The sequence below is a fragment of the Callospermophilus lateralis genome, chromosome 8, assembly GCF_048772815.1.
Source record: "Callospermophilus lateralis isolate mCalLat2 chromosome 8, mCalLat2.hap1, whole genome shotgun sequence".
NCBI classification, from domain to species: Eukaryota; Metazoa; Chordata; class Mammalia; order Rodentia; family Sciuridae; genus Callospermophilus; species Callospermophilus lateralis.
The window spans coordinates 11,269,292-11,282,065 of record NC_135312.1 but is presented as its reverse complement, the minus strand read 5'-3'; the positions used below and the strand labels follow the sequence as shown (position 1 = coordinate 11,282,065).

At 44.9% G+C, this 12,774-nt stretch overlaps 1 protein-coding gene across 4 annotated transcripts in view; it reads left to right on the top strand.

The window, feature by feature from the left end:
• Positions 1-12,774, top strand: part of Prom1 (prominin 1) — a 150,038-nt gene that overhangs the window by 3,441 nt on the left and 133,823 nt on the right. For all 4 annotated transcript variants that reach the window (XR_013092142.2, XM_076864400.2, XM_076864399.2 and 1 more), the window contains exon 2: positions 2,393-2,777. Coding sequence is in view for 3 of the 4 variants with exons in the window: in XM_076864400.2 (XP_076720515.2) it covers positions 2,576-2,777 (202 nt within the window). In the remaining variant the exon portion in view is untranslated. The remainder of the gene's footprint in view (positions 1-2,392; positions 2,778-12,774) is intronic.

The following is a 12,774-nucleotide window of genomic DNA, read 5'->3' as shown; positions in this document are numbered from 1 at the left end:
AGGTAAAAATGACCATTTTGTGTCAGTTTTCCCCGCTGCCATTTTATTTTTACAGTCCTTTACTGAATACCTACTGTGTGCCAGGTCCTCAGATTATAGGCGCGAGCAAGTCAGGATCCCTGCACAGCAGCTGGGACAGATCAATTCAAAGCAACATGACAAGGGCCTTTGGGAGAGCATACTTCACATCCGTGTCCTACGGTTGTATCTGAGAAGCCCATGGTATCTGTAGAAAGCGGAATGGGTGATATCCAACCAAGAGCATAATCGTTCTCAAACTTCAGTTGTCTTAAGAATCAGTCCTGAGGAGATTTTATGGAAAATCAGGTTAATGGGCCTCATGCAGAAATTAGGTGTGGCATTTGCATTTTAAGCGAATACCTTTGCATGCTGATACAGAAGTTGCTGATACAGAAGCTCAGCAGCTCTTGGGACCAGGTGGAGTTTATCAGGAAGCACCCAGACCTTCTATTTTGGCACAGCCGTTAGAACCAAGGTGGAAAAAATGTCTCCATTTGACCTGACAATTTCTTCAATTGTCTAGCATTTCGCTTGTGAGATTTTAATATTTTCTTATAATTTAGTTTAAAATTAATGAGGGATCTATACTTCGGAGCAGGATGTAGAGAAATCTGGACTTGCAGCTCCAGTTGCCTGTAGATCGCTCGCTGCCTGTCTTTGCAGGGGTGAGCAGTAGTGTTTCCCTCCACCTGGAATTTCCTTTCTGCCTTTCCACCAAGGAAGGCTTTGGCAGTGAGCTTAACCACAGCTCTCCCTAGTCAGTTCTGACTCTGGCTATAAGTTAGTGGCATTACCAGGAAGTGAGCCTTTTTCAGCAGCTGAACCTATAATCCTTGTAGCTGCTAGGATTAAAGTTCTTCTTTAGCAAAACTCCAGCTAAGGTCTGGTGGTGTGTGTGTGAGAGACGGTCAGAGGGGACCCTTCGAGAGATGTCACTTGGGTCCTGTGCACACCGTGAGTGTCATGGAGAGTCAAAAGCAAAGTGTGGGGTGAGTGCCTTTGTTCCTGGTAGCCACTTGGCATCAGAGCAGCCCACGATTTGCTGTAGGGTCATGCTGTTGGTTGCACTGTGCAGAAGTAATTGGAGTTGTGGCAGCATCAAAGGGTATTAGATATGCATTAGTATCTTCATTCAAATAACTCATGAAATCCACCTGTCATCTGGAGCTTACTTTGACTTGGAATCTAGGTAGTGGGTCCTCTGGCTTCTTGTAAAATGTGTCTCTCTCTTTTGATTGTCCCCCTTTCCCTTTTTCACAATGTGCATTTTATGGGTACCTTTTACTTATCTTGAAAGTTAACGAGTATGATGTGTATGTAGCTTACAAAATGGCAGCAACATTTTGCAGAACACCTGGGTGGGGGTGGGGGGGAGACACAGACACACGTGTGAGCCAGATTCCACTTCTGAGTTCTTGGCTGTTCACCTCACCCTGTGACCTGGCACGGGAAAGCAGTTACGTTGATTTGTCTATTTCTTATATTCAGCAGATGCTGAATACGGACACCAGCTGTGTACCCTGCTCTGTTAGATTCTGGGGCCAGAAAGAACCTAAGGTCCACCAGGACAAGGGCAAGGAGCCTCTGCCCTGTCTCTCACCTTCCTGTGCCTAGCCATGGAGATGGTTACCTGGGAGAGAGGTTTCCATCAGGATGACTCAGTGAGCTTCTTAGGAAGGCAAACAATAGGATCTCCAACAGTTTGGTCCCTGACCTTGGGATCATCCCCTTTTGGTTTGGATTTCGGGTAAGATGGAGAAGAGGCCTTTGGAAATAAGATCAGTCTATTAATAAGCAGAATTTAAGGCTGAGTGAGTTACCTCCAGGCAGGGAGAAAAACACAGACTTGGAGGGAAAAAGTGAGCATATAGTGCATTGCTGGGTCCTCTGTGGAGCCTTGATTGGAGCCTAGGACAATGAGCTCTGTAGGATCTGTGTCTTGGTGTCCTGGCTAGAGCTTGGGCTCTGAAGGCAGACTGCTGAGTTTGAGTTCTGGCTCCCGCGATCATCACCTGTGACTTTGGGTGAGTTATGAAAATCCTCATCATGAAGTGGGCTAATGCCTTAAGCATGCACAACAGCATTTGGAATCTAGTAAGTGTTTGGTAAATGTTAGTTTCCACCATTGCCCAGCCCCCAGTGCCTGCCTGTCTGTATTCTGAGTCTGCCCCACCCCCAAGGAAGGACCTTCTCTGAGTTCTTGTTCCTGCCAGCCCCTCCCCTGCTGCTCTGGAGCAGCTGTGTGTTTGATTTCCACCCTCCGGGATTAGGCTGAAGGGTTTGCTCTAAAGCTTTGCAGTCTCCAGAGCAGCTCCTGGTGCAGGCAGGCGGCCTGTGTCGGTGACTCTACTACTGTCTCTTTCTTTGCCAGAGATGTTGCCTTGAGTGAATGACTCCATTGAAGGAAGCTCTTCTGCGTCCCTTGCTGCAAGCCAGCCCTGCCAGGAAGAAGACTCAGCAGGTCCAGGACCCACTAGACCACTTCTGCACAGGAAGGACCTGTCTTCCCTAAGGCTTCCAGAAGCTACCTCATGCTCAGGGAATCTTGCTAGCTATGGCCCTCCTGTTTGGTGTACTGCTGCTGCTGGGGCTTTGTGGGAATATCACCTCAGAAAACACTTCTGAGGCATTGGATTATGAATTGCCTACATCCAAATATGAGACCGAAGACACCTACAGTCCCGGGCCCATTAGTGTTCTCTTCCAAATGGTGCGCATATTCATCTACATAGTGCAGCCCGGAGAGTTCCCTGAAGGTAAGTGCCGACTTCAAGGAAAGGTGGGATTTGTCTCCACATGCACCATGGTATTGTTCTTAATGACAGTGAAATTCACATCAAATATATTTAGTATTTTAAACTATGAGTTTCAAAAAAGGCTGATTTGCATAGGTGCAAAAAACTTTGAGACAGAACTTCAGTTAATTAAGTTGGCAGCAATGTGATTAGGATAAATGAAATTCAACTCTATTGCTATGTTGGTTTTCCAAGTCCTTACCTTTTTTACATTTTGTTTTGCTTTGCTTAGAGCAATGAATTTCTCTAAAGCACATACCGAAGGTAAAAATCAAGGTAAAAATGCAATTTCTGTCATGAACTGAGAGGTTAATAGCTACCTGGCTCCTCTTGGCGATGTCAGTGCTTACAAATTTAATTCTGCCCACTGCGAAATGCAATTTTGACACTGCTTAGGGAAAGGGCAGACCTGTCCAAACCTATTTATCTTATTAACAGTTTGCTTCAGATCTAAGTTTGGGTGTGAGAGAGGGGGTGGAACTCGATGCCCAGTGTGCTATTCTTTGTACACAGTGCCGATGTCCACTTTGGCCTTCTCTTTCTGCTGTATCCTACGCATCAGAACTTGGAAGTTGTGATTGCCTTCATGTTAGGTCTATCCCATGCTTCTAGACTTGAATATTGTTATTGATTATTAAATTTATAGTAACCTTTATTATGTTCCTCAACTGGTCAGTTACTGTGTGTGTGTGTGTGTGTGTGTGTGTGTGTGTGAGAGAGAGAGAGAGAGAGAGAGAGAGAGAGAGAGAGAAGGAGAATGAATTTATTTTGGTATGTCTCATCACTTATTTATATCATGGGAATAGTATAAGGAGTTTCACTAAAATACATGTTGATTGAGTTTTTTTTTTTTTTTAACTTGTTTGTCTTTTTTCAGCTTGAAAGAACTTGAAGTATTTTGGTTAGTTTAAATTTCAATTCAAAGAAATGAGTCTTACTTAAGCTCTTACTGTCATAGAAGAGTATCCCAAACTAATGCTGCTTACGTTTCATTGCTTGAAAGACTATAAATTTGGTAATTCAAAAGATAAAAGTAGGAAATAAGTTGAACTTATTACTGTTGATTACAGAATTCACCGTTTTGAATGCACCCCTTAGTTTATTTGTAGGCTTAATACAAGTCACATTGAACAAATAAACAAAATAACTAGGAGTGCTTCTCATCTCTACTTCTTTTTTTATGGTACTGGGAATTAAATCCAAGGCCACTTAACCACTGAGTCACATCCCCAGCCCTTTTTGGTTTTTTATCTTGAGACAGAGTCTTACTAAGTTGCTTAGGGCCTCACTAAATTGCTGAGATTGGCCTTGAACTTGCAATCCTTTTGCCTCTGCCTCCAAGTCACTGGGATTACCAGGTATGTGCCACCATGCCCAGCTTTACTTCTTTTTAAAATATATTACCAAGTGTAGAATTCAGTTGTTTAATGTGAATTTGCAGTGGATTCTTCAGAAAGATGAGAAGGCTTCCCACGTCTTAGTCTAAAGCTCCTCGTGTACTTGTCTAATCCCTTAATCTCTTTCCATATGTTGTTCTATTTTGCTTCTTCTGAACTTCAGAGGAAGGTTTCCTCATGTTTTACAATGAAAAGCAGTATTTAAAATCTTCCTTCAGATGACCCGAGCAGAGGCCCTCTTTTAGTCTTAAACAAAATTAGCAATGCATTTGAAGATTCTGAACTCCAGCAACATTGTTAGTCTAGAAAATAACTGAAGAATTTAAATCCAGAGGTAATCTGAGGTGTTAGCCTGGTTTGTTCCTTGACCTTCATCAGTACTTCGTAGCTTGGAGCAAGATATTACCAGAAGTTTCAGCAGAAGAGCAGAGTAGACCATCCTTACAACCTTTTGGGGGAAAATCTAACATTGAATATAATGAATGACACCTTGCAATGTTGGTTTTTCTCTACCATCTTGCTTTTTATATTCTTTCACTCAGCTAATGGATTTCATAACGGTCTCAAAGTGTTCACTAGGGGCTTTACAGTGTTGTAAAGGACACATATTAGACAATCACAATTTTTCCATTTGGGGCAAATGCATTTCATGGGCATTATAGATATCTTCAAAAGCAAAGATGCAAAAGCATCCCCCCCGCCCATAAAAAGAAAAAAGAGGAATTCTTATTTCTTATTCATCAGTTTAATTAATTAGTTTATTAACCAAAATAAAACTATGGGGTAAATATAATATTTTCACAGAAGATACTATCCCATGGGTATATATATTTTTTTATTTGAAAGAACAAAAGTACTTTGAATGCAAGATTCCACTGTGGCTTGAGGACTGGGAAAGGAAGGGACAAGCCTGGATCTGGGCTTTTCCCCCCCAGTACTGGGGACTGAATCCAGGACCTCAGACACTGAGCTACAACCCCAGTCCTTTTTATTTTGAGAAAGGGTCTCTCTGAGGTCTTGAAGTTGAAATCCTCCTGCCTCTGCCTCCTGAGTGGGTGGGATTACAAGTGGGCACCACTGTGCCTGGCCCCATCTCATAATTTTTTTCTATACATTTTTCAATTTGCTATTTTCTTTCTTTCTTTTTTTATGTGGTGCTGAGGATTGAACCCAGGGCCTTGTAAGTGCCAGGCGAGTGCTCTACCACTGAGCCACCACCTTAGCCCCCCATCTTATAATTCTTAAGAATTCAGCATGGATTTCTCTTAAGATTTTATGTTCAAAACTTTGTGAACAGTTTTTGTTGGCTATAGGATATAAATATGAAAAACTCCCCTGTCCGGGGGCAAAAAAATTGGGGAGCCTGGCCAGGGGCACACACCTGTCATCCTAACTGCTGGGGAAGCCCAGGTGGTGGGATCTCCAGTTCCAGGTCAGCCTGGGCAACTTACTGAGCCCCTGTTGTGAAATATAAAGTAAAGCTCTTCTGGGTTCAGTCTCCAGCCAGCGCTGGAGGGAAGGAAGAGGAGGGAAGTCCTGCTTTCTACAGTGTCCTTGCTGTAAGTTGGGAATGGTACTTGAGGACAGCTGCTAGGGTAGGTCACTGGGGGTGGAGGCTCCTGCCATGGTTCAGAGGGTTGATGATGAACTTACAGCGAAGCAGAGCGTCCCAGGGAAGTGGATACAGTACGTATCTATGGCCAAAGAACTGTAGCATGAATCTTGGCTCTTACTGTTGCCTTCTGGGAGATCTTGGTCAAGTTCTCCCACCCCCAGACGCTCTTTTCCCTGGGATGGAGTATGACTGTCATCATAGCCCACTTTGGCTTTGTTTGCGAGGCTTAAATGAGATGCCTGCCGTATGTGTAGCCTGTGTTTAAAACCTTGCCGGAAAGGCACAGAGAAATATGCTCAATAATTATAGTTGCTATTGACTTCAATATTTGAGAGGGAGGGTTGGCCAGATAGCAGGACTGGTTGAGAGCCGTGTATAGGAATGAGAAGGTGTCTCCCGGGAAGGATCCCGAAACCAACCTCATCGCTGTCCCAGGAACATTCTTCACGGAATGGCCCCATTGGATGCACTTTTGTTACTTCTGGGTGGAGGGTCCCCTGAGCGCCCCTACAGGAGCAGAACGAGGCAGAGAGGCCAGTGCGATGCCGTGCCCTGCGCTGCGCTGGCTGTCCAGCAGGCTCTTGGTTTGTCCATTTCTTTTTTCTTTTTTGCTGTCCCAAGCCTCCCATCAAGGCTGGCTTTGCCTCGCGTCAGCTCCCTGGATTCCCCACAGCTTGGGGGTGGGTGATGGCGGTCGGTGCTGCTGCTATTTCTACTTATTATCCTCCCCTTCACCGATGTGAAAACTGAGAACACATTCATGGTGTGCAGTAGCAAGTGGCAGCTGGAGAAACCCTAGCCCCCAGGACCAGTTATCCTTCCCATAACCCATATCTCCCTTGTTTTCCTTCCATTTTACTGTGATGCTTTTAAAACTAACCACGGGCAGGACCGGGGATGTGGCTAAATGGTAGAGCAGCAACAAAACCCCCACGAGTTAAAGAAGAGAACAAGAAAGCAAGTAAAGAAAAAGTTTAGAAAAAAGAAAGAACCAAAATAACCATTAGTTAGTAGGGAAAATAGTAAATTTTGCACATTAAAAAGAATGTACAATTATGGCATTAAAAATTACCTGATGGGGTCGTTAAGTACCTCTTTTGGTTTTATGTGGCTGGGATGAATTTGGCCTAAGTTAAAAACCAGATCTGAGCTGCTCTAGTGAAGCAAGCAAAGGAAAACCACTCATCTGCTTTTAGTTTTATAAATTGTCTAAAATGGTTCTCTACATTGCTTCGGTATATTTTTTAAACGAGCTCTTTGGATGGTTGACCTATTTCTAAAAGCATTTTCGGCTGATCTGATTTGCCCAGAGAATAGGCTTGGGATAGAGGTACCGGTGGGGAAGTCGGGGTTCTTGGGGAGTTGGGGCTGCTGCCAGGGTGTTGTGGTAGCTGCTCGGTTGCAGGTGGGGAAACTTACTCATTAGGTTGACCAAAACAGGGAGTTTATCTTCAGAACTCCAGGTGTCTCCTGGTGCTCAGTGAGGTAGGAGCCACAGGACTGCGCCTTGCTCTCAGGATCCTTCCGCTGTCCATCTTGGCTCCTCTGTGCATGTCCACGCTTGGCACCTCCTCCCCACCCCTTCCCATCTGGTTCCCCCTCTCCCTCAGTTCCTTGTGGTGGACAGCCATGCTGCCAGCATTGTAGAGAGTGGCCAAGAGTTCTTTCTCTTCTTGTCCCAATTCTTCATTCCCCAGGATGGCCTCTGGACCCCGGGACCAATTGCCAACTGTGAGCCCATTGAGTGGCTGTGGCCAGGATGGTGTTGTGTGGGCCTGGCTCACCTGCCACTTGCCACCTGCCACCATGGCACCATGCCACCATGGCATCAGTGGCAAAGGAACAACCTGCAGTAAAGGCAAACCTTGGTGGACAGCCCAATAGAGTGTCGGTGCCAATGTTCATGCAGCCCTGGGCCCCCACACCTGTGTGTTCTTACTTAAGTCACACAAAGCCAGCATTGTTCCCTTGAGACCATGAGACTTGTGTTGGCATTGGACCTTGCCATAAATAAGGTCATAGAGGGAAAGACTCATAGGCACTACTGTTCCCTCCCCATCTCGGTCACTATGATGGGCAGCCTTCAGTCCACCTATCTTCCCTATCAGTCCTCCTATCTTATCACTGGGACACTTCAAGGAATTTAGACAAGTCATCCTCTCTGTGGACAAGGTCCTGTTTGTACCCATTTACAGAAAGGGAAGCTAAGGCTAAGACCTGCCCAGGTACTTCAAGTGAGGTAGTCAGGGCTGAGCCGACTGTAAGGTCTAGACTCATAATTTCTGCTGATTTATTTTGCTGATAAAGTGAGACTCACAGAGGTTGAGGGAGTGTCCCAAGGTCACTCATGCTGATAGCCAAGAGATGGTGCCCAGATTTGAACCCAGGGTCCTGGAACCCCCAAGCTTGGGCTTTTCCCTGAGTGCTGTCCTGTTGGCTCCACAGAGGGGAAGGCCTGCTGTCCAGATTGTGTCTTGTCTGTTGCCGGGGACCTGTGAGTGTCGGGGAGGGGGGTGGACAGGGATTATAGCAGGCGCTCAACCCTCCTCTGTGAGCGTCTCCAGTTTCATAGGACGGCCTTTGAAGCGCAACTGAAAAATTTGCCCTGACAACTATTGTTTTACTTCCTTGTCTACAAAGAAGCCCTGACGTGTGGTCCTGTCTTTCCTTAAGTAAATAACAGGCCGGCTGGGCACAGCCGGGAATGCCTCTAGAAAGACAGCTTCCTACCCTGCTGTCCCCACGATGATGTCCTTTCAAGAGGCCTTCCCATGGGCGCAAGAAATTGGAGATGAAGCACCAATAAAGCGGGGTCCCCCCAGCAGCTGCGGGGTGAAGCCAGAGTGGTGGGCACCTCACCTTTCCCGGGGACTGGGCAGAATTCACATCTTCAAATCTGTGCTTGGAGAAGTGGCTGGGAAATGTGGTGTCTACAGCGTGGCACCAGCTCATAGCTGCCCAGTAGGATGGACATCACCAGGGGAAATGGCCACGATAGGCCTGCCATATACCCCCTGCTGGACTGGGGTCCAGATACAGGAAAGAGCCCCAGGTGCTTTGTGATGGTGAAGAACTTGTGCCCTGGAACCACTGCCTGGGTTTGGATCCTTGCTTCTTTTACTAGCTCTGTGATGTTGGGCAAATTACTTAATCTTTCTGTTCCTGAGTTCTCCCTCTTTAAGATTGAAATTATTAATAATTATACCTACTTTTCAGGTCATTGTAATATGTAAGTAATTGATATTCACAAGGCACAATAGTGCTTGATAGAAATGCTGTGTGTTTTCAAATAAAATGTGAATATATAAACCCATGCTTATTAAAAGATTTTAAATATCAGGCTTTGGTGAACACGGAGGGGAGATGGTTTATTTGACCCTGACTTTCATTGATTTTGTATTAGAGCAGTGACACGTTATCACAAACTGGGTAGCTTAAACCAGCACAAGTACATTCTCTCCCAGGTGGGAAGCCAGAAGTCTAAAATCAAGGTGCGGGCAGGGTGTCATACCCTCTGAAGAATGGTTCCCGTGTCCTCCAGACTCTGATGGCTCGAACTGTCCCTTGGCCTGTGGCAGGCTCACTGCCATCTGTCTGGCTTCACATGGCTGTCTTCTGGGTCTCTGGCCCAAATCCATCGTTTCCTTTCCAAGGACATCTGCTGTGGGATTTGGGGCCCCACCAAGTCCAGGATGATGTCATCTCAAGACTCAACTCACTTACATCTACAAAGACCCCCCTTCTCTAAATAAGGCCAGTTCACAGGTTCCTTCCTTCATATAAGCATATATCATTTCAGGGCCACCACTCAGCCCCCAACACGTGATGTTCTTCCTTAGTTCTCTCAGTAACCCTACACAGCTCACAGATTTTAAACCACGTGTCCCAGGTCACATTTCCAGAAAAGGACTGAAACCAAGTTGAAACCTGTCTGACTTCAGTTCTGTGGATAACTGGTGAGCTGCTCCTGCTGCGAGTCTGGTGCCTTGTGGCTGATGGCGTTGGCGGTGTCCTGGCTCTCAGAAGGCGGCACGCACAGTTGGCTCTGACCCTGGGCAAGCTGGTCCACGCACACCTGAGGGATGAATGGTGGGGAGTCAGAGGAGGCCACATGGGGAGAGGAAGCGGCATCTTAGTTGAGCTGGGAAGCGGGTGGGAGAGCTCCGGAAGCAGACAGCATTCTGGGCAGAGGGCACGGCCCATGTGAAGCAGGCTGAGTGGCCACCTGGATGGAGCCCTGTGTGGCCAGGAGGTTGTCAAGGGTGTGAGCCAAGGGGTGGTTTGTGGGCAGTGGGGCACATCACATGGGGTTCTGCAGAGAGCAAGGCAAGCATTCCTGAAAAAGCCTGACCAAAGCCACCTGGAGCAGCCACGGGGCATGCATGCGTTTACTGACCTGCTGCTGGAAATTTTCCTGTCCATCTGCTGCCAGGGTCTAGCTCAGTGTCACTCCAGGTGTGGCCTTCGGGCCCATAGCATCTGCATCCCCTGGACCCTTTCAGCTCCCAGATGCTTGGGCCCTTTATCCCTCACTGAATCAGTCTCTTGTTTTGTTTCAGCTAAAAAATATTTAAATTTTTTGAAGTATAGAATGGTGCAGGTAAGCTGACACTGTGCAAGTGAATCACATTCAGATCAAGGGAAAGGCTGTCACCCAGGAGAGCGCCTCTTGTTTCCTGGTCACTGTCCCCTGTCTCATGTCAAAAGTAACAGCCCCTGGCTTGCATGGCATGGCCCAGCTGCTCCTGGGGACCTGCATATGTGCACTCTTTGGCTCTGGCTTCTTTCACCAATATTTTATTGATGAGATTCATCTATATTATTACATGTATTTGTCAATGTTCTTTTTACATATCATCCTACTATGTGAATGTACCTAAATTGATGGTATCCACCCTACTGGGCTGCTGTGTGAGAGTTTCTGGTTGGGGCCGTAATGCCCGGTGCTTTGGTGCCTTTTGGTGAGCCTGTGTATACGCTTCTGTTAGGTGCTTACCTAGGCGTGAGTATTGCATGGTTTTCACCCTTAGTAATATGACCAGTTTTCCCAAGAGAATGTGCCAGTCAAGTCCTTAAAAAATTAGGGAGAACTTCAAACATGTGCAAAAGAAAGAGCAGAGTCTGACGAGCCTTCGATTCCGTGTCGCTCAGTTCCAGCAGGACCCTCTTGTGGTGGCCTTCCATGTCTTTTCTTCCTTGCAATTTATTTGTCGAAAAACCAAGTTGCTTTTCCTGCAGTGTTTCCCACAGCCTGCACTGTGCTGATTGCGTCTTTGTGGTGTTCCTTATCATGCTCCTCTGTCCTTTGCATTTCCTGTGAAGTAGCGCAGTCACTCCTCACCGTCCTCCAGGAGGGATTGGTTTCCAGACCCTCCGTGGATACCCAAATCTCAGGATGCTCCAGTTCTTTATATAAGGTGACATTGTGTTTGCATATAACTTATATGCATTTCCCCCTACATTTTAAAACATCCTTAGATTACTTACAATACCTGATACCACGTGAAGTCTCTGTAATAGTTGTTATATTACTTAGGTAATAATAAGAAGGAAAAACGTCTGGACACGTTCAGTTCAGTACAGATGTAATTTTTTTTTTTTTTAAGAGAGAGAGAGAGAGAAAGAGAATTTTTTTTTTTAATATTTAATTTTTAGTTTTCGGCGGACACAACATCTTTGTTTGTATGTGGTGCTGAGGATAGAACCTGGGCCTCACGCATGCCAAGCGAGCGCACTACCACTTGAGCCACATCCCCAACCCCAGATGTAGTTTTTTTCCAAGTATTTTCTATCCACAGTTGGTTGAACCCAGAGATGCATTATGCATATGATCTTTATACTTGTAAATACTTTCTATGCATATGATCTTTATACTTATAAAGATCAAATTTGGGTTCATATTTGAGGAAAAAACAGCTTACAGATGGTGTTGTACATTTGCATCAGAAGATGATGATCTGGCTGTGTCTGTTTCAGATGTTAGCAGTGCTTGATGGTCACTGTCTAGATTTATTCATTCCTAAAGGGCCCAGTCTTTTAAAACTGTTCAGGAACATGCTTTCAAATATATTGAAACTTTGAGACTTTGCATATTTTGTAACTTGAATTTTTCACTTAACGTATCATGGGACCTTTCCATGTCTGTTCTTATTATAGTGTCGCCTAAATTAAGAAGGTTCTTTTAAGTAAGGATTTTAAAACTTTCATTCACCAATCTTTTGATGTACGGCCAACACTTAAAATTTGTTTTTATTACAAGTTAATTGTTTGAAGTTCCAAAATTAGTATTTCTGATATAAATCACACTCAAAATGCATCCTTTATACTTTTTAGTTTTTTTGTTTTGGTTTCTTTGAAGTATAGTAAAAAAGTAAAACACATTTGGAGTTCATAGGTTCTAGATTTTTCCATCTTTTATTTTCCTCCAGACTCTTACAATTTACTCACACACAATTTCATCCAAATGTCAGGCCTTGATTAAGTCTTTAGAAAGCATTTGACTTAGTTTTTAATGCTCACTCTCTATGTTATATTTCTTCAGTTTATGTAATATTGGCATGTTCATTATTTTACATCAACAGTTGTATTTCTTATATAGAAAAAGGTAGAAAGAGGCTTGGGAGCAAACCTGGCATTTGTGGCTTGAGTCCTGTGCCCCTGACCAGGTTCTTGTGTTGAAGTCCTAACCCCTAGTGTCTCAGAATGTGATATTCAGAAACAGGGCCATTGTGGATGCCCTTAGTTAAGATGAGGTCACACTACAGTAGGGTGGGCCCTTACTTCAACATGCAGGTGTCCTTTTATTTATTTATTTAAAAGTTTTTTTTTTAGTTGTAGATGGACACAATACCTTTATTTTGTTTATTTATTTTTCTGTGGTGCTGAGGATTGAACCCAGTGTCTCACATGTGCTAGGCAAGTGCTCTACTGCTGAGCCACACCCCAG